Below are 21,856 nucleotides of genomic sequence, written 5' to 3'. Positions count from 1 at the left end.
CTTTTTGGCTTTTTATCAACAATTAACGTATTCTAAAACAGGATTAATTATATTTTGAATTAACAAAAGATCTTTTAATTGCCTCTGAATTTTAAGGACCACCTGATAAATTTTTGCAAAATAAAAGGACCTCAAAGTAAATTATCCCTTCTTAAAGCAGACCCACTGAAATCAGTTTTCAATTTCCTTAAAAGAATTAGAGATTAATGGGTAGAAAATAATAAATGTTGAGGTAGAGAAAAAGGAGCTATTAGAATGAGCCTAAATAGCTTGTTCGCACCACTAACCTGTGCAAGTTTCCTTTACCAAAATCATTGTCCTTTCGAAAAAGAAAAATGTTGCTTTTGAACACCTACACAACTTTTTACAGTTTTTCTACCAGTGAACATGTCTTGACCATCTCCTAACGGTACCACTTGAAGGATCTTACCAGTTAGACACCATGTAGTCCAATTTTTCAATACCTCGGTTGCAAAAAAGACTAATCAAATACTGAATTGCCATCACCCTTCGAATCTCTGATCATGCACCAATGTGTAAGTGCATTGAGATCAAAGCAGGGACTTGATAAGAGGGCTTTCATTTCAAGTATGCAAACATCTAATCATAGCCTGTACATGATCCGAGCAAAAGTATGTCACATTAACCTTATTGTGTAATTGTCTTTGATTCAAACTCAAACTAACTAGTTCATAGAACCGGATACAAAAGAGTGAAAGCATCAGCGGCATACTTGTGATGAAAATTCTCTAATAAACAATCACAAGTATGAATCAAGATATCCATATGCATGCCTTTTGTTATACTGTAGCAAGCTTGCATAAGTCCGGTCCCAGATTCCTATGTATAAAGACTCGTCATCTGGACTTAAAGCCACTCCTGAAATCTCACCAAAGAAATCTATCTCTTGTCGCCTTTTATAGTCTGCCTTGGTGCTATACACATGAACAAAATCTGCAGGTTCAGCCACGACCATGAACTGGCCATCTGATGAAAAGCGAATAGATCGGACAGCACCCAAGTTTCCCTTTAGAATTACAAGTGGCGAGGACAAATTTCTTATATCCCATACCCGGCAAGTTTTATCCTGATTACCTGTAGCGAAAACATGTCCATCTGGGTGCCACGCAGATGCAAAAGAGTAATCCAGATGACCTCCAACTGAGGCTATGACCTGCAAAGCCATTGAACAAGCTTTATAATGCCGATATCTATTTCTCACTTGGGACAAACGTTTTAGTATGCATAATACAATCATATTTACTACATACAGAGGCAAGTTATTTAAATTATGATTTCAAAAGTAACATAAAACATTTTTCGCATTACACTTGTGCATTACAGAAGGATAAAAGCCCAATGCTCCTTTATAATCTAGAGGAAATTAACTTATTCATTGCATTCTTTTTTTTTTAATTTGGTTTGAGGACTCTTAAGAGAGAGTTTTAGGCTAAGTAGAAATCAGAAAAAACATATGCAGTGTAAGTTTAGCTATCGTAAAAGAAATGGAGAAGAGGTTCTATTGGATGGTTTTTTGGTGCCAAAATGCAACTAATTCAAGTATTTAGGTTATATCATCCAAAAGGAGTAATAGATGAGAATCTAACTCATAGAATCAAAACAGGTTGGATGAAACAGAGTAGTGCGATGGATGTGTTATGAGACTGTAGGATCCTTTAAAAAGTGAAAGATAAGTTCTATAGAACTGTGGTCAAGTCAGCAATGTTGCATGGGAGTGCATGTTGGGCATCTAAGATACAACATATTCACAAGATGAATGTGGCAAAAATGTGAATCTTTAGATAGATGTCTGGTATTACAATGATGGATAAAATTAGAAATGATCACATTCACTAGCATGCATATAGCACACATTAGGAATAAAATGAGAAAGTATCAATTAAGAGGGATCCATACAGCCAACCCCCAACTAATTTGGAATTAAGGCTTAGTTGTTGTTATTGTTATATCTATTTAATAAATTAGTCGAAGCATATTTTTTAAATTTCAGATTCTCTAGAAAGATCTAGATTTCAAAAGGAATCTTTATTTAGAGTCCTTATTGGCTAAAGATCCCTTTTTGGAATTCCTTAAGGGTTAAGGTTCAATTTTGGAGTCCAAATCCTTACAGGTTAAAGATTACTTTGAGCCTATAAATACCCATGTTTCTAATGTAGACATGATAGAAGGCAAATTCAACACAAAGATACATGTAACATTGATATGAGAGGCAAGATAGAGCTTCTGAATTTTGAAGGTTTTTAATAACTTGTACTATTTTGGATTAGATCAATTCTACTATTGATAAGGTGTGCAATAGTTGACTCGATACTTTGATAAATATAGCATGGGGGAAGATCATGAAGTGAGGTATGTTAAGATGAAGCTGTTATGACTAAGTAGTTAGTGAGTTGAGTTGGATTAAGTAGTTACATAAGTAGGAAATGAAAGTGAATGGTATAAACATTCTCTCTCTAATTCTCTCTCTCTCTCTCTCTCTCTCTCTCTCTCTCTCTAATTCTGCTGTTATGGTGTTCTTGAGAATTCTGCCACGTAACAAATCGATATCAAAGCTGTTAGAAAGTGGGCAACCACTGGAAATTGTTTCATGGGAATTACATCAATGGCAGATCACTCTTCCCAAATACTAGGTTTCTTCTATTCTTTTCTCTTCCTCTCTTCTTCCCTCTAATTCTTCTTCTCTGAGATTGCCTTTCTTCCCTCTATTCTTCTTCTTCTTCCTTTCTCTAATTCTTCTCCCTTCTTCCTTGAGAATTCTTCCTTTCTTCCTCTACTTTTTCATTCTTTCCTTGAAATTTCTTCCCTTTCTTTCCTCTATTTCTTCTTTTTTTTTTTTTCTCCGTCAGCTCTTTTCTTCAAAGTAAAAACCCTGAAATTAGGGTTTTGCTAGGAATCAGTATTTTCTTTCTTCAACTTCTTGAAATCTTCTTTCTTCCTCAAAATTTTTGCTTTCCAATAATCAGAACTCTATTCTTTCTTGATTTTCTTTGTTTCTTGAAGTTCTTGACACTCCAAATTATTTTCAAATCCTGTTCTTGAAGTTCTTTGGGTTCTCACTGCACTGTGGTCTAGGTCAATGGGTCTATGGTGGTTAGTTCCGAGATGGTTAGGGTTGTTGAATTGGAAGAAAGAATTAGGGTTATGCAGGAGAATGTGAATGGGAAATTTAATTCAATAGAGGAAAGATATAACGTGTTGGAAGGGAAATTGGATCGACTCTCTATTGATAACAATGCATTTAGGGAGGATTTGGGATCTTTCATGAGTACATTTGCAAAGAAAAATGGAAAGTATCTATTGAGAATACACTGAGGGAGGATTTAAGATCTTTCATGAGTATATTTCCAAAGGTAAATGGAAAGGAAGTCTCTACTGAGGATATTAGAGTCACAGGAGCCGAAAGTAGAGGTTTGCTACCTTTTCCAAATGATTCGCCTAATCCAAAAATGAAGGATGAAAGCAGTATTGGTAATACTGTTACTGTTGAAGAAATTCAAGATGCATAATCCAAAACCCTTGGAGCCGATGAAGACATGATAGATCACCAAAGAAAATTTCAGCAAGAGATAGAGGAAGAAACAGAGGAATTTCTTGAGAATGACTGTGGGATATTTTCTCAAATTCAAGAAACAATTGACATTGATTTTAAGATTAAAGATGTTGATGAACAAAATTCTGAAGAAAGATATTCAGAATCTCTCGAGCATTGTGTTGTGAAGAAAGTCCACAATTTCTGTCATGGCCTTCAGCATATGTTAACCAGCCAGATGAGGTTCTTGTTGTTAGAGTTTGAAAAATGGAGTAGGATGCTATAGAATTGCCTTTTCAGTTCATGAAAAATTGCTCATCACAAGAAAACCTTGCTGGACAATGCAATTTCTTGAAGTAATGGGGATGAATTGATCTTACCAATTCAAGAGGACCCTGATTATATGTTCTGTTCTTGTGTATTCCTAATTTCCACAAAGGATGAATGGGATAAGTCAAGAAGGCTGCAAAGAAATTAATATTGAAGGGAGCTGCATCTGTAATTCTTAAAGAATATGAATTTGAAAGATGAAGAAGGCAAAGAAAGAAAGGCAAATATGAAGGAAGAAAGTCCAGTTTCAGTATATTAGTTTTGAACATTTCAATTCATTATAGGACTTAGTAGTAGCAAGTGGTCAATAATTGCAATATATTTGTGCTGATTGTTGTTCATTTCTTCATTCATGAGGACAAGAATGATCTCAAGAGGTGGGGAATTTTATGACTAAGTACTCAGTGAGCTCAGTTGGATTAAGTAGTTACATATTGAAGTAGGAAATGAGAGTGAATGGTATAAATAGCCCTTGCATTGTAATTGATAGGCATTCATCAAATCAATAATACAATAATTATTTCCTCTCCCTCTCTCTCTCTTCTTCTAATTCTGGTGTTATGGTGTTCTTGAGAATTCTGCTATGTAATAGAAGCTTATTAGGTTAGCTAAAATATGATGGTAAGCTGTTGAGCACGACATGGCAAGATTGAGGAAGCCACCAATTAATACTTTGCAAGAGATGGAAATTAAACTACAAGAGAAATATTTGCAACCCTACTATTTGGAAAAGATGCACCAAAGGGTGTATACTTTTTAAAAGGGGCAATAAGTCGAATGCAGCTTTCAAGTGCTTCTACTGTTGTTGACAACCAAGGAGGCAACATCATCGTCCAAGAAATTGTCATTTTTGTTAAAAAAAAAAATTATCTTGCCTCTTTTGAACAATGAAGTGCGTTTAAATTGAATTTTTTAAACTTTGAAAGATCAGTCATCAAGCACCCATTACTAGTTTCCCTGTTCAAGTTCCCAAACAATTGTCATTGTTTTCCTTTGGCTAATTTCATATGGAAGGCTAAAGTTCCCTCTGAGGTAGAGCCATTTTTTGGTCAATAATGCTCAACAGAATCCAGATGACACAAAAGATGAGTTTATGGCAATTAGATCTCAACATTGTAGCTAAAATAGGGTTGATTGTAATTGGAACAAAAGAAAAGATAATCAGGGTTTACATAAAAGCTCTTGAATAAAATCCTTTAAAAAAAAAAAACACTATTGATTTGCACCAGCAACCCTATAATGTACTAGGTAAGATAAATCCTAGCCCCTGAATGAAAACTAATCCTAATCAATGAAGATTAATGGACATTAATGCTAAACAAATATGGAAGAGAAAACTGCATAAAATCCCTATTCAATAAGACTTTGTATGCTCCTGCATCACAAAGTTAATGAGTTGTTACATATGTTTTGAATTGCTAGAAGCTTTTTGCAATATTTTGTAGGCAATGGGTTTCCCCATACATTTATCGAATTTATGTCAATTCAGTTTAGGGTTTCATTTTCATCATGAAGGAAAAAGCTAAGATTCTTAAGGATTAACAGTTTTCACAGTTGTAGGCCCCATTCGGCATTAAATTTCAGGGTCCAAAAAAGTGCTTTTCAAAGGGGGAAACTATTTTAGATGTTAAAAGAAGCAATTTGAAAAAATCTGTTTTGTTGTTTTAGTATTCTTATAGCTAAAACATATTAAATTTAATTTTTAATCAATTTTTAGTACCCTCCAACTAATGTATCTAAGAAAGTAAAAAATCTGTTTTATTTTTAATCAATTTTTAGTACTCTCTAACTAATATATCTAAGAAAGTCTTTTTCTCATCAATAGCTTTAACAACAATGACAAATAGACCCAAAGTGTGTACAAATGAAACATAATGAAAGAATTTCTAAAATGAATAATGGAAAAGAATTAAAATCAAGAACCTTTTATTACCTTTCCATTATGTGCATCAACAAGCAAACCATCCAGGTGATCTCCAACGACAGCAATTAGCCTACGGTTAGGGCTTAATGATGTATGCTGCATCAGAATAAACTAGTTTAGAGATAAAGCTGGAAATCACAACAGACACATAATAGTAGCAATGAAGTCCCACAAGAGATAACAGTAGAGACATAGACATTATTTATCTAGCAATTCAATGCACTTGTTATGAGCACATCTAAGTGGTCTTTGATGGCATTTCAATTATTTTTAGTATTTCTTTTCTCATATTCCATATTAGGTGCAGTGTAGAAAACCTATTCAATGTATACAATTTACATTGTCTTCTTCCAAACAACTGAAACAAATTGTACACAAATTTGAAATTAATTCTCCAGGTAACGGGATGCAATTCATTATGTATTGGTTCAAAATAGACTTTTGCGGAATTTCCAATTATTTGCTGTTTCTTCCCTGCCCCAGTTTTCAAATGCTGCATTGCAAGGGTTTCTTCTACCCTGTTCATCAATATGAAGGACAGCAAGGTGAAGCTCAAATCTCCTTCAGTCAAAAGCACTTTCAGATTGTTCCTTCAAGAACACTGAAAGTGTAGGTGCTTCTCATACATAAAGTTGGGATGAAAAAGGCAAATTTACAAGAGAAGTGTATAATCAAGCACTGAGGAGGGCTCACATTAACTGGCCAAGAGAAGCGGAAGTGATTCAGAAGCTGAAACCTCTCCATGTCATATTCTCTTATGCTGCAATCATTGTTGGAAGCCATAAAATGAATTCCACCCCTGCAAAACAGATTTCATAACCAACTCTGTTCGTAGGAAAATAACTAACCATGCTTGGAAAATCCAAAATGATAACACTACCTCCAGCTGTCATATATCTCAACAGCATTTGTGATGGCATTATCATCATATGTGGTGCGGGTACAAAAGCTAATGCCTTTTTTGTCTAAACGCTGTAACAACAGATAAAATGGGGTTTTTCAGAAAACAGATTTCATAACAATATGCAGACACCAAAATATTACATATTGTGGGTGTGGGTGTGAGTGCACAGACAAACACACAAAGTCTTGTTCCCTGAACAAAGCAAAATACAGCTAAAACCACTTATCCCATTAGTTTCTATAACCTCAGCCCACAAAAAACAGCAAAGAATTGAGCACCTCATAAAAAAAAATCATGAAATGAAACCTAGCAGAAAAGGAAACAATTAAATATATTACTTTCACAACCCAGAAGGATTCCCCAGCCCTAATCCTTATGATAAGTATTCTCCTTAGAAGCGTTGTTTTGGTATTGAAAGTGATACTTCTTACTAACAATATTGGTAGCAAGCCTGAAGCATGCACCAGCTCCTGAACCCTTACAACCATTATAGTCAGCGTGTAGGTCAACATATTGCTCCAATAATCAAAAGTTGAAGATATTTAGGTAGCATTTGGTTCACTTCTAAAAAGGATTTTTTTTTTTTTAATTTGCTTTTTGAAAGCAAAAAATAAAAAAAAAGTTCCATTTGTTTGCATATTGGAAATTGGTTTTTTAGAAGCAAGAAAATTGCTTTTATCGAAAGAGAAAAAAAATTTCATGATATTATGATAAGCAACAACATAAAGTGACCCAATCCCAATGTCCACCCATCACCACCACACTGCGGCTATTCAACTGCTGCTGCTGCTGTCATTGACCACCACCTCCACCACAACCACAATGTACAGATTAATGTAATAAAAAGTTAAAATATGGATTTGCCAACTATGCATTTGTACTATTGCTTTTGCTTTATAGCAAAAATGAAAAAATAATGAAAAGCAAAAAGTTGAGGTAGACACTGACTTAATAATCTATTGTTTAGAGACAATGAGGCCATTCTCTTCCTCCACAAAAGACCCGAAATTACACGAAGACACGAAATTGGTGCTGCATATCCAATTACACCAAACTGGGGCTTCAATCCACTATCACAAACTTGATCCTGGATTTCACTCATTACTTCAACATTTATGTCCCAGACTTGGTCTTCTTTAGTGACTCATTCACAATTTAGCAAGACCAAACCATCTATTTCCACACTCGGCATCCAATGGCAAATTAGACAAATGTAGTGGGTCTATTGAGTACAATAGGTGGCACAGTTTAAAGAGATTGTGAAGAGGATGGTGGTATTAGTTCTCCAAGGTATCCAAGGAAGGAAGGAAGAGATTTATGGGGAAAGGCAATTAGGATTTTTTTTTATTTTTTTTTTCCTTTATTTGAAGAGATTGCACCTTGGTGCCACTAAAACCAATAAGCTAGGAGAGTTGGCATGAAAAGTTTGGTTATGTTCAAGTTTGTTAGGCCCATATCCTACCCAGAGACTAAACTCCCCTAGGGATGAAGATGACCATTTTTCAATTTCTTTTGTTTTCATAAAATATGCTGAAATTGTCAACATAAAATTTATATCAAGAAAATGCCCAAGAAAACGAAAGTCCATATTTGAAAGCCACATCATCAGCCATATGACTGATAGGTGGCTTTTAAAAAAAAAAAAAATGGAATCAAGTATATTAAAAATTGAGGTTTCAATTGAATCTAAAAGGTTTGGTTTAAATTTTAAAAAACAAAACTAGAAGCCCTCAATTTGAATATTGGGTATTACTAAAGCTCTATGTTGTCAAAACTACACCAAACCAACTAGTCATATAGGAACCGGAGTTAAGGCCGATATGTTCTGATATTAAACCCTGCTTTTTTGAAGAACCAGTTTTTACCCATTTAACTGAGAAGGTAACCAGTGGGTTAATCGTCCCTGAAGGAGTTTCATGGGTTAGAAAATTTTTTTAATGGTGACATGGAAGCTCAACAGTCTGCCACATTGTTGTGTTCATATAAAAAATTTTGAAAATTACTTGAGAGGGGAATTGAAACCTTGACTTGGAATAACTTGATTGTGTTGTTTGCCACTAGGCTAATCTTAACATTTCACATGGACAATATTACGTTATAACCTAATAAGACATAACTTTAATTATTATACATTTCATTTTATAATGTTAAAAATTATAATGTGAATATTACTCAACTCAACTCAACTAAGCCTTTATCCCAAAAATTTGGGGTCGGCTATATGGATTCGCTTTCTCTACTCTAAACGATTTTGGGTTAAATCCTCAATGTAAATATTATGATTATTAAATTAACTCAAATAATTTTATTGTTAAAATTTAACTCAAATAATTGTATTGTTATATAAAATAATAGAGCAATTATATTTCTATTAAAATTACTTGTGAATTGAAATAAAATTATGAATTTATTAAATATTTTACTTAATTTTGTTAAAGTTAACTAATTTCAATATTTTTTATATTCTTATAATTTTTACAAAAATATTAATTTATGCCTATACATTTTTATATTTATTTAATTTAATTCTTGTTTAACCCCAATTCAACTCTGGTAGAACCTCTAACCCCTGATCCTTTGCCTTCCCCAGTTTAAACATCGAGCCGGTTTTGAAATCCTTGCTAGAGATAATTCATGATCTTTTCCCTTTTATTTTCTTTTTCATTTTATTTTTAACTTCTTAACATCCCACTTATCAAAGTGGTTCATCAAGAACAAAAACTTGTTAATAATATCTGATTTTGAACTATATTCCTAAGTGCTTAAAGAAGGCAAGCAACCTAAATAAAATATTGCACATGTCCAGTCTAAACAAAATATCACAGCCATAGCAAAATTATCAAGCATTTCTAAGGTAGAATAAATCAGGTTTTACCATAGAAGTTAGAGTTCCAAATTGTTCAAATACAGCGTGTATTACACCATCTAAGAGATCTAATTATATAATTTATGCATTTCAAATTATTGTTGACTGCACGAAATAAAAATAAAGGTCATCCAATCAAGTTTGCCTTCAATTACATCCACACACAAATGTGCATGCCTCAGAGAGAAAAAAAAGCCAAGGAAGCTAAATGTTTCAAAATGTCCATCAACATACAGCAAATGAGAAAATGAATACCACCCAAAATAACATGAATGGCAAAAAAAAAAAAAAATTAATTGTTGGAACATATATTAACTACATAACTAGAGAGATTTTAATAATTAGAGTAGAACTATAGAGTTGCATATACTCACTTTGCAAGTAAGCTCTCCTTGGAAACCACCAGCAACAAGAAAATTATCCTTGACTGCTAATGTGCCAATTTGAGTTTGTGTGAAACCTTCCAGCAAACTTCCAGCATGTTTCTATTATTACCAAGAAATTACAAGTTAGCAAACAAAATATGAGTAAATGTTTATATATATGATGTGTGTGAGGGCGTGCACGAGTGTGAGAGAGAGAGAAAAGGACCAATAAAAGAGCAAAAGCATAGTTCACTAGAGTGTCTTGTAAACCATAAACTTAACACAGAAGTAGCCATCATACCTCAGTAGGTGCTATATGTCCTGCAAAATTGATGACCTCAGACAAATTGGAAGATAAAGATGACCAGTGCATGACTGAATAATTAGACATAAGATAAACATCATGTTTCGAGGTAGCCCAAACCAAGTTTCTGAGCTGCATATTGACAATTCAAGGGAAGGGTCATCAATTGGATAATAGAACTTGCAAAGTATATCAAATCAGTCATTACAAACCGCGTAAGCACAAGTAAATACATTTCCCATATGTCTGTTGCAAGGAGGGGGAAAAAACGTTTTAAGGCAAATCAATGTGTTAAAAGAAGGTAAACCTAACAGATAATCAGATATAGCATTCAAAAGGTCCGCAAACCTGAAAATGAAGAATGGTGGGTTTAACCAGTCTAGTATTATGAAAGAATTCATAGTAGTTGCCACCCTTCTCCATTTGCTTGCACTCCTAAAACAATAAACATAATAAGTCCATAATCATTCTCTTAACAAATTCTCAAACAATCGAAATGAAAACAATAAATGATCATAATAAAATTAAACAAAAGCAACAGACCTTATCTACAGCTTGACCAGACAAAGGGATGTTCTCATAATTCTTGTATTGTTCAAGCCTTGTCAATCTGTACTTATCCCTCGTTATGTTCAATCTTTCCCACGGAATACCCTGTATGTCTTTGCCCTTCCTCGCTTGAGCAGAAGATGTATCAGTCACCTTCGTGAGCTGTCTCAAATCAAAGAATTCACTCTATGCCATCAGGGTCAAGAGATAAAATAATAATAATAAAAAAAAAAAAAACTAACGATAGGAGAAAGAGAGAGAAGAAACCATGTCATATTCATCTGCTTCAATTTCTACATTGCCTTCACCACCATAGTTATCTTGGTCCATTTGGTCTACCAAATCAGCCATTTCTCCCTCTTCCGCCATGTAATCAAATTCGCCTAACTGCTGGTCGGACATGCTATGCCTGCAAAATAGTATTCGCTAAAAGAAGAGCATAAACATCAAGACCTACAAAAATTACACTTAGCAAGAACTAAATGCAATACCATCCCTCAAGCAGAAACTTCCAACATATTTGGATAAACCACAACATTCTCCAAACGAAAACAAATTTGACAAAAATCCCACAAGAAACAACAAACCAAACTGGAAATTAACTATCCTAAAGAACTGGATAATCGGTATTGTATGCATCAAAACTAACTACTGCCCAAACACTATGCAAGAAATCTATGAAACATCACAAAGAATTTTAAAAATAATATATATATATATATATATATATATATATAATTAAGGCGAAATCCAACTTTCCCAAAATCAGGTAGAAGAAATTAAAAAATATGAAGAACAATGCCATAAACGCACGATTAAGAGAGATGGAAAATACTTACCGAAAACTGCGTAGTCAAAGATGAATAGGTGAGAAGAAAGAGGAAGTGTAAAAGAGCAGGGGTTTTAAGAAGTTTTGTCAGCAAAAACCGTCTCTTTAATTGATTACGAGCGCACGCAACTCACCATCTTTTTATGTGTTTTTATGCGTTTTATGAGGGAAACCAAGAAGACAGAAAAAAGGACGACCACCACTACAGGATAACAATAGCATTAGCATTAGCATTATCACAGCAAATAAAGAGATGGACTAGCACTAGGGTCACGAGGCCTCATTTGGAAAAGATTTGAAAAAAACAAAAAAAAAAAAAGTTTTCAAAGAAATATTATTTTAAATGTGATTGAAAAAAAATTAATTAATTTAGGGTCTCCTCCAAAGTAATCACTTACTTATAAAAAAATATTTAATTTTTTTTAACTTTTTAATTTCAAATTAATTTTTTATATCTTTTAATTAATATATTTATTTGTTATAAAATTAATTTAATTGATAAATAGCTTGAGACTTATGAGCGTGCTAAATAGCGAATTTATCAACTAGAATATATTATTACTTCTTTATCAAATTATTATAAAAATCAGCCGCACAATTATGCCTTTAATTGTGTAATAAATTTTAAAAAAATAAAATGGGAGATTATCTTGTTGGAATTGAAATTGAATTTAAAATATGTACTTAGAATTGAAATTGTAAAAAGGATTTGTATAGTTTCATTAAAAGTAAATACAACTGATTGGAGGCTTTCAATGTAATAAATCATCTCTAATTTATAGTCTTCCACTGAAAGGTGAAGGTGTTTATAAACATTTGAACCCATTATAACAAGTAGAGTGTATGCACGTGAAAATTATCTTATTTGAATTCAAATTTGATTAATACTTTAAAAATTTGAACTCTTATCAAATTCGATTAAAATTTATTCTTAACTACTCGAATTCATTTTAAACTCGATTATTATTACAAAAAAAAAATTTAACCCTTTTAATTTTATATTTTTAAATTAATAATTTACATAAAAAATAATTTCAATTAATAATTTATATTTAAAATTTAATAACTCCATAAAATATTTAAATTCCATTTTATATAAAATAAAATATATAAAATGTATAAATATTATCATAAAAAAAATATTTTATATTTAATTAAGTATTTATATAAAATGATTCGGGTAATAGATATATAACATGTAAAACTCGAATCCCACCCAAACTCACAACGAGTATTCAAATCTGAACTCGTCTCAAACCCGATTATATATTCATCAAACTCATCTTATTATGATTCGATCAAATCAGGTACCTACAAAAATTTAACCTGTTGTCATCCCTATATATATAGGCGAGTATTCCCATTGTGTTGCCATGTGACACTCTTGCAGAGTTTGTCACATATTATCATTCATAAATAATGAATATATAACTCTCTTTTATGCTAAATTTTCTTTTACATTACTATCTTAATTTTTATGATTTAAAATTTAAGTTTTAAAAAATTAAGGCTTTTGTAATTAAATACATTATTTTAAAATTTTTATATTATTTTTTTATAAATTTATTTATGCAAAAAATTATTTGTCATATGTCACCCCTATAAAGAATGAAGGCATAACTTTCTTTTATATTAATTATTTGATTCCTTTTATTATTATTATTATTATTATTATTATTATTATTATTATTATTATTATTATTATTATTATTATTATTATTATTATTATCTTAATTTTTACTATTTAAATTATTATTTTCTTTAAAATTAGGGTTTTAAAAGTTAAGACCTTTGTGATTAAATGCATTATTTAAAAAAATTTTATATTACTTTTTTTTATAAATTTATCTACACAAAAATATTATTTGACACATGTCACTTTCCATAAAGAATGAGCATATAACTCTTTTTTATATTAATTATTTGATTCTTTTTTATTTTTTTAATTATCATTATAATTGACGTTACTATCTTAATTTTTATAATTGAAATTACTATTTTCTTTAAAATTTAATTTTTAAAAATTAAGACCTTTGTAGTTAAATACATAATTTAAAATTTTTTATATTACTTTTTTTTATAAATTCATTTATTCAAAAATATTATTTGCCGCATATAACCCTCCATAAAAAATGAGTGTACAACTCTCATTTATGATAATTATTTAATTATTATTATTATTATTATTACCTTAATTTTTATTATTTAAATTATTATTTTCTTCAAAATTTAATTTTAAAAATTAAGACCTTTATAATTGAATACATTATTTAAAAATTTTTTATATTTCTTTTTTTATAAATTCATTTATATAAAAATATTTTTTATCACGAGTCATCCTCCATAAAAAATGAATTTGTAACTTTCTTTTATTCTAATTTTTTATTTTTTATTTTTTTTAATTATCATCGTTATTGACATTATTGTCATAATCTTTATGATTTGAATTAGTATTTTTTTTATATTTATTTTTAAAAATTATGTCCTTTACAATTAAATAAATTATTGAAAAAAATTTTATAAGTTTTTTCTTTTTATAAATTCATTTATATAAAAATATTATATGTTAATTTATACTTTACCTTTATATTTTATTTTTAATTAAATACCTTTACTTTTTATAAAAAAATAAATTATTGTAATTTATTTATATTATTAAATAATAAATATCAACTTTATATCATTATTACTCTTTCAAATCTAACTTCACTTTTAGAGAGAATTTTACCTTAGTATTACAACATTATCTCCTTAAATATCTCATGCAATAAATCTATTTATATATAATTAATGTATAATTTTACATAATATTATTTAAGTGATCTCATATTATTGTGCTCAAAAAATATTATTTAATTAATTATTCAATTCTCAAAATTTTTACAATCAACTTTAAATATTACAAATTAAAAAATAATAAAATGTATTAATTGATAATATTATATTTAAAATGAATTAATTTCAATTTTTTTAATGGAAGTATATATATATATATATATATATATATATATATATATAAGTATTTGAGATATTAATGCAAGTTTATCACTAATAATTATTTCTTTTAATATTTTATATATTCTTAATACATTTTAGAGATTATTTAATAATAAATATTTTTTAGCGGTACGTCTTTTAATAATTTATATATTATTAAATTTATATTTTTTTGTCATAATTGATTAATATTAATTATAAATATTAATATATAACAATTTAAATACTCAAAATTAAAAATTAATAAAATCACGTGTAAAAGTTTAAGCATTTAACTAGTCTAGTGTATATAAAGAAAAAATGTATTATTAAGGAAATGACATGTGACACTTTTTTTTTTTTTTAAATTCGTTAATTTCAATTTTTTTAATGGAAGTATACACACACACAGTAACACCCTCACTGTAGTAATTCCGCACATTCTACTGTTTTGGTGATCGGTGTCGGTCCGGACAGCTAGAACGTCTGGAAAAATATTTAAACTAAAGTGAGGAACCATAATTAACTCAAATATTAATAAGAAAAATTTAGGAAAAATTTTTAAAATAAAATACAACCAAGTTAAATGAGCCGGTGCCCTAGCGATGGGTAACCTAGTGGGAAGTTGCAGTCTTCACAATTAGGAGCCCTAAACCTGGGAGAAAATTCATAAAATAATTTTTGAGACTCTAGAGAAGAGTCATTAAGGTTTTTATGGCATTAGAATGCCAAGAAAAGGTTTAGAAAAATTTTTCGATCAGTACAGACGATTTTGGTTTAATAAGCCAAACAGAGGGCATTTTGGTCATTTCGTCTTTCAGAGATGATTTTTGGCTGACTTGTCCAGTTAAGTAAATAATTATTATAATCTAATATATGAATAAATATTGCTAAAAATTGAATTGGAAATGAGTAGAAAAGAAAAGAAAAAGAAAATAAATTAAATGAGAAATATGACATCACATGATGTCATTAGTTAGGTCTCACCCAATCACCTTGTAACAAGCTATTAAAAACCAATTAAAAAGGAGATAAATGAGACAAATTGACAAACCAATCTGCATCTTCACCATGGGCAGCCGTAACAAGAGAAAGAGAAAGAGAGAAGAGAGAAACCTCCATTGGAGCACACTTCAAGCTTGTGTTCTACCCCCAAAACCACCTCAAAATCCTAGCTTCCCTTTACAAAAATTCATCATCACACCTAGAGCAAGCTTTGGACAACAAAAAAAAAAAGGAAAAAAGTGAAGTTTTGAAGTCTTAGAAGTGACTCCATTAAAGGTTAGTGCTAAATCTCTTACTTTTCTCCTTATATTTTTTATTTGAATTTTGAGTTAAGTTAGAAAATGGAGAAAATTTGAAGAAAATATGCATGTTAGGAACATTCTAATTTTTAGCAGCCATGGGGGAAGGTTGAGAATTATTGATTTGATTGAATTAAGTTGCTTGGGAATGATGTTTGATAACCATATTAGAGTTAGATGTTGATTTGTGTATGTTAGATGAAGTGATGGATTATTAGGGTTAGGGTTTGTGATGAATTGAGGGTTACTGTATTTTAATGTTAAGTGGAGTTTTAATGGTCAACTAGTGACCATTTGGCTGAGTATAATGAGAAATTGAACTGAATTGTGCCATGAGAATTGAGGTTGGGTGTGCTGCCTTGGTGACCTGCAGGATTGGTTATGAGTCCAGCAGGTTTGGGCAGCTATAAATGGAGTTGTATAGGTTCAATTGATGCAAGGCCAATTGGCCATGAAACTAGACACATAATGGCACAACTTTGGTAAAGAAACCCTGCCCAGAAAATCAAACTAAGTTGACTTAAAAATTACCCTAATCCGGGTGACCAACATGCTATCCCTGGAAAATGACCAAATGAATAGTGTTTGTTCAAATGATCATAACTTAGTGTAGAAAAGTTCAATTGATTTGAAATTTTACCAAAAGAAAGCTGAGACATAGCCCTACAACTTTTATGAGGGATACAAATCCAAATTCTAACCATAACCTAGTCAAATTGCCAACTAAACTTAGGTCACCAAATCTGGCAGAACCAAATTGCCTAGAAAATCTGGGTTAAGGTCAATCCGGCTAGTTATGGTAAAATGACTATAACTTGCGCTACAAAACTCCAAATGGAGTGATTCAAAAAAAGAAATGTAACTAGACACAATAAAGAACAACTTTCATGAAGACAATTTTATCAAATTTCTACTGTACAAATGACCAATAGAACAGTAAACGTAGAGTATGAAATCTAAAAATTTTGAATAACATAAGATAAGCTTTGAAATGGTATTGGAAATCAATACCAACAAAAATAAAATGCAAAATGTGGTATCTTGGAGAACTTAGGTTCGATAAATTTATTATGCATTAAAAGTCAACAATTTGAGTGAATAATAATACAAAGACACAAAGTGTAAAAACTAAATTGGTAAAGGAAATTAAGGCATGAAATTTGGAATCCATAAAATGTTCATGGATTACTTGGAATAGGTAATTGAGACTTATACTCCCAACACCAATGAAGTTCATAATATATTAGCAATACAACTTGAAGTATGAATGTAACACCCCCGTTGTATAGCCTGGTATATTTCACTGTTCCGGAGACCGGTGTCGGTCCGGACAATTAATGGGATTAGGGCCACATTTAAGACAATTTGAGAAGCCATAAACACAAAAAATTAGTAATGTTTAATTAGTTAACTATAAATAAGAAAAACAGAACATAAGAGGTTAAACGAGCTGAGAGTCACAGCGATGAGTGACCTCCTCGGGAACGACTGCGAAGTCATTTTAAACTCAAATTTCGAACCGTAAAAAGTGACGCTGCGGTCCTTAGGACCCTTATGAACACAGTGGAAAAGAGAAAATCATGAAAAAGAACTGTTAAGTCGGTCAAATAATTAGGTCAGGGAGCCGGAAGAAATATTGGATTATTTGCAAACCGGGATGAACCGGCGAGGGGCAATTTGGTCAATTGACCCCGAGAGCTGACTCCTGACCTAACTGTCAAATAAAATCGGAGAAAAGAAAATTTCGGAATTGACAATAGAATTAAAGAACTAATAGAAAAATAAAAAAAAAAAAGAGAAAAGGAAAGAGTTTGGAAAAGTCAAAAGTTATGACATCATGCATGATGTCATAACTAAATTCATAAATTGAATTAATTAATTGGGATTTTTCTTGTGGTCTTCCATAACTAAAATTTATAAAAGAAAATAAAAAAAAAAAGTTTAGAAAGCTCTTCTTCCCGTAGCTCACTTTCATTCTCCCTCTCCCTCACCCAAAACCTTCATTAAAGCTCATTTTGAGCTTGATTAAATCCCTAACTCCACCATAGAAAGTTAAACCTCCAATATTAAACCTTGATTTCAAGCCTTGATAGAGGACTTGACAACAAAAAAAAAAAAAAAAGAAAGGAAGAAGTTTGAAGGAAAGAAATTCTGCACTAAGGTTAGTAGATTAAATTTGATTTTTTTTGTTGAATTAGTTGTGTTATTAGTCTAATTAACTAGAAACTAAAGAAATGAAATAAAAAAAAAATTGTGAAGGACAAACTGAAATTTGGGCAGCTTGAGAGGAGTATGATTTACATGAATTTGATGCATTAGAATAAGTTTAAAAGCTTTGATTAGTGAATGGTTAAGGTTAAGTGCACTAGTTGTGATTTAATGCATGAGATGGAAGAGTTAGGGTTTGAATGTTAGGGTTTTGAGGCAAAATTTAGGAGAAATGCATAAATGGCATGTTTAACCTATTGTGAAATGAAATAATGGTCAATTATGACCAAATAAGTTGTGTGGGAATGGTAGGAAATTAAACCAAATTCGTAGGTTTAAAGGTCATGCTGCTGGCAGCATGACCAAACCCACTTTGAAGGACCAAAACTCAAATTTTACAAGTCCAATTGATATGCCACCAATTGGAGATGAAAATAGACATAAAAAAGCACAATTTTCATTAAGGAACCATGACCAAAAACTGACCAAAACTTGGTGAAACAATTGACCAAAGTGAATTGATTGCAGGCTGCCCTGCACCAAAACTGACCAAATGAACAGTAACTGTTCATTTGGTCATAACTCGAGCTAGGTAGGTCAAATTGACCTGAAATTTTACCAGAAATTAGATATGATATAGACGTAAAACTTTCATGAAGAACACCAACCCAAATTAGGCCATTAACCCATTCAAATCATTGAGCAAAGTTAAAATTACTGTACTGAAACTCTGCAGAATTATCAGTTGAGCAGCAATGTTTGGATGGCTATAACTCTCTCTAGAAAACTCGGATTTAGGCGATTCTTGAACCGATGGAAACCTGAGACATAGTAGAACATTTCATATGAAGAAAGTGAGACCAAATTATGAACTTAACTTGATCAAATTACTGACCAAAGTTGGATCAAAATCTGCCAGAACCCAAAATTGCAGCATGAACAGTGCACGTGAACAGTAAACTTATTTTGACCATAACTTGAGCTACAAAACTCCGATTGAGGTGATCCAAAAATGAGAATACACTTAAGACAATAAGGAACATTTTCTATGAAGGAAGTTTTGTCAAATTCCAATAGTAGATCGACCAATGGAATAGTGCAACTTCGGAGCACAAAACTGAAAATTGGCAATTTTGCCAAAATGACCTATGCTTTGAAAAAGTGACCAAAACCAACAAGTTTCATGAACAAAATGTGGTATGTGGGTGAAGTTGGAGTTCCCATACCTATTAATCCTTAGAAAGTCAATTATTTGACTTAAATAGTGCAGTGAATAGTAACCCGAAACACAAAATTTCGAGAACGTCGAATTTAACACGTTAGAAATAGGTAAATGCGAAGTTAAAATTTATTTTGGGATTTATGTTAAGTTCTAGTACTGAAACATTGTAAAATTTTGTGTTTCAGTTGAAAAGAATATCGGGAAGGAACCCGAGGAAACGAGTCGAGGTTAAGGGACGACTCGCTTGAGGTTTGTGCACAATAAACCCTATTTAAGCATTTTATCCTTGAAAAAATTGATTTATTACTCATTATGAATTCATGAATTTTTGTGTTGCCACCTTGTGATCACATTGTAACTTTGGAAAATTGATTTGATTTTTGTATGCAATATTTGAATGAAATGTTGAAACGAATTTTTGATTCACACTTAGCATGACAGTTACTTATCATGCCTCCTCCATTTATGGGGTTGAGATCGTTTATTTTCCTCCCTCTCTGGCTTGCCAGTTGAGGTTGTAGATCGGATGAGTACTCATTAGCTAGCTAGCCACCTCCCTCATTGGTTTCGATTAATGGGGTTGAGATTGCTTTGTCGTGGTGTACAACACGGCATTGATCGGAAATTTTGTGTCATGGCTTAAGTTGTGTACGACTTTGGCAACACTGTGTTTACGCAATTGTTTGACTAAACTGTTGTTTAATATATTATTTGACAAAATGAGTTGTTATGAGCTTGATATTTGTGAAATGTGATTGTGAAGTATTCAAATTATGTTTCATCAATAAATGATTTATGTATCACATTTTAAATCTTTATTGTGCACCACTGAGTATGTTTATACTCAGCGATAGTTTAATTTACTGTCGCAGATCAAAGCAAGGAGAAAGCAGCAGAGTGAGCTGCGGAATTGATAAGATCTTTTTGATCCCTTTTTGTACGGGTATTGTTTTATACCCTTATGGTTATTTTGATGTAAATACTGTAATGTCATAAGTATCAATGTAAATTGAGCAGTTGTAAATAAATTGTAATAATATTATTTTGGGTTTGTTTCTGTAAATTTAATATTTGTAAACATGAATTTTCTACTTTATGTTTTGTAAATGAAGATATTAAATACTTTGAGATGAGAAATCTTGATTTGTATTGTGAAATTATTTGAAGTGCCTTGATTGAGTTGATTTGAGAATTATTGGTGGTTGGGAGTTGTGAAATATTTTTGGAAGTGCTTTTTACAGGTATTTGAAGAACTGGTTTCTCAAAATACAGAGGGAACTCTGTCAAAATTTTTATAAAATTTGCGACAAAATTTGAATGGACAAAATTTTTTACTAGTATTTAAACTTTGAATAAATGGTTTTTAATTCTTACCAAAATGCTCAACACTTCCAAAATGTAAGAAAATTGTTTTAAAATCCCTTGTAGGGTACTTAATGAGTTATCGGTAGGTGAAGTTCGGTAGTTCATTAAGTATTCTACGGGAGCATGTTATGCCTTACGGAGGGATAAGGTGTGACAATGAAATGTACTTTACATAAATAAATTGTTGAATGTATAAATAAGATAAAAGTGTCATTTGGGATTTAGGTTCCTGTCGCAAGGGATTTTGCGGTCGCCTGAACGAACCCTCACCGAAGTGGGAAAGAGTGAGGAGTCGCCACCTTAGTTTTGAGGGAAACTAAAGAAAACTATTTGTGAAAAATAGATTGAAATGAAACCACTTCAAGACAGAGATTCTAGGTTCGGGGTCCGTAAACGGGTGGGGAAGGTGTTAGGCACCCCACCTCGTCCCTTAATAAGGGTAAGTAGATTTAATTTTGCATTAGTTAGGAGGGCTTGGATGGATATGTTAATCCTTTTGACTAAAGGAACATTTGATTTTTCACTAAATTTGGATCACCCAGATACATAAGTAAATGAGACAACCTTAGTGAGTTACTGTTGTATATTAATTTTATTTGAAAGGAATATTTTATTAAAATTTAATTTAAGAATCGGATAAGAACCCTTTTCCGAACTCTTCAATATCTGTTAAAATTCTGAGTTGAGACCGGATAAGAACTCTCCTCTGATCTCTTTTAAATCATTAAAATTTTGAGTTGAGACCGGATAAGAACTCTCCTCCGATCTCTATTTAATATTTATTAAAATTTTGAGTTGAGACCGGATAAGAACTCTCCTCCGATCTCTATTTGATTTATTAAAATTTGAGTTGCGACCGGATAAGAACTCTCCTCCGATCTCTATTTAATATTTATTAAAATTCTGAGTCGAGACCGGATAAGAACTCTCCTCTGATCTCTATTTGATATTTATTAAAATTTGAGTTGAGACCGGATAAGAACTCTCCTCCGATCTCTATTTAATATTAACAGGAGCCTGAAAGGGACTTTCCAATCTCCCGAATTTTAATTTCAGCTACATGTCATAAGGACCTAAAGCTAAGGATTCTAGCGTTCAAAGATGCCGGGGATAAGGCTTCTTGATACCTCGTGACTAAACGGGGGATACTAGACTTGATT

At 31.5% G+C, this 21,856-nt stretch overlaps 1 protein-coding gene across 4 annotated transcripts; it reads right to left on the bottom strand.

Annotated features, from left to right (window-relative positions):
- Nucleotides 1-564: 564 nt before the first annotated feature.
- On the bottom strand, nt 565-11,860 carry LOC110632158 (uncharacterized WD repeat-containing protein C2A9.03). Of its 4 annotated transcripts, none has more exons than XM_021780277.2 (10): nt 11,632-11,860; nt 11,060-11,218; nt 10,787-10,978; nt 10,592-10,678; nt 10,241-10,375; nt 9,949-10,059; nt 6,685-6,776; nt 6,498-6,603; nt 5,814-5,900; nt 565-1,174 (listed from the first exon to the last, which is right to left on the bottom strand). In XM_021780277.2, exons 2-10 carry the CDS (start codon nt 11,192-11,194, stop codon nt 761-763), a joined length of 1,359 nt encoding a protein of 452 aa, XP_021635969.1. In that variant the 5' UTR covers nt 11,195-11,218; nt 11,632-11,860; the 3' UTR covers nt 565-760. The 4 variants fall into 4 exon arrangements, with proteins under 4 accessions (XP_021635969.1, XP_021635968.1, XP_021635971.1 ...); XM_021780276.2 differs by having other exon boundaries at nt 11,060-11,201; XM_021780279.2 differs by having other exon boundaries at nt 10,787-10,954; nt 11,632-11,857.
- Nucleotides 11,861-21,856: the final 9,996 nt, after the last annotated feature.

Source organism: Hevea brasiliensis, chromosome 2, assembly GCF_030052815.1.
Source record: "Hevea brasiliensis isolate MT/VB/25A 57/8 chromosome 2, ASM3005281v1, whole genome shotgun sequence".
Taxonomy (NCBI): domain Eukaryota; kingdom Viridiplantae; phylum Streptophyta; class Magnoliopsida; order Malpighiales; family Euphorbiaceae; genus Hevea; species Hevea brasiliensis.
This window is presented reverse-complemented; position numbering and strand designations above follow the sequence as displayed.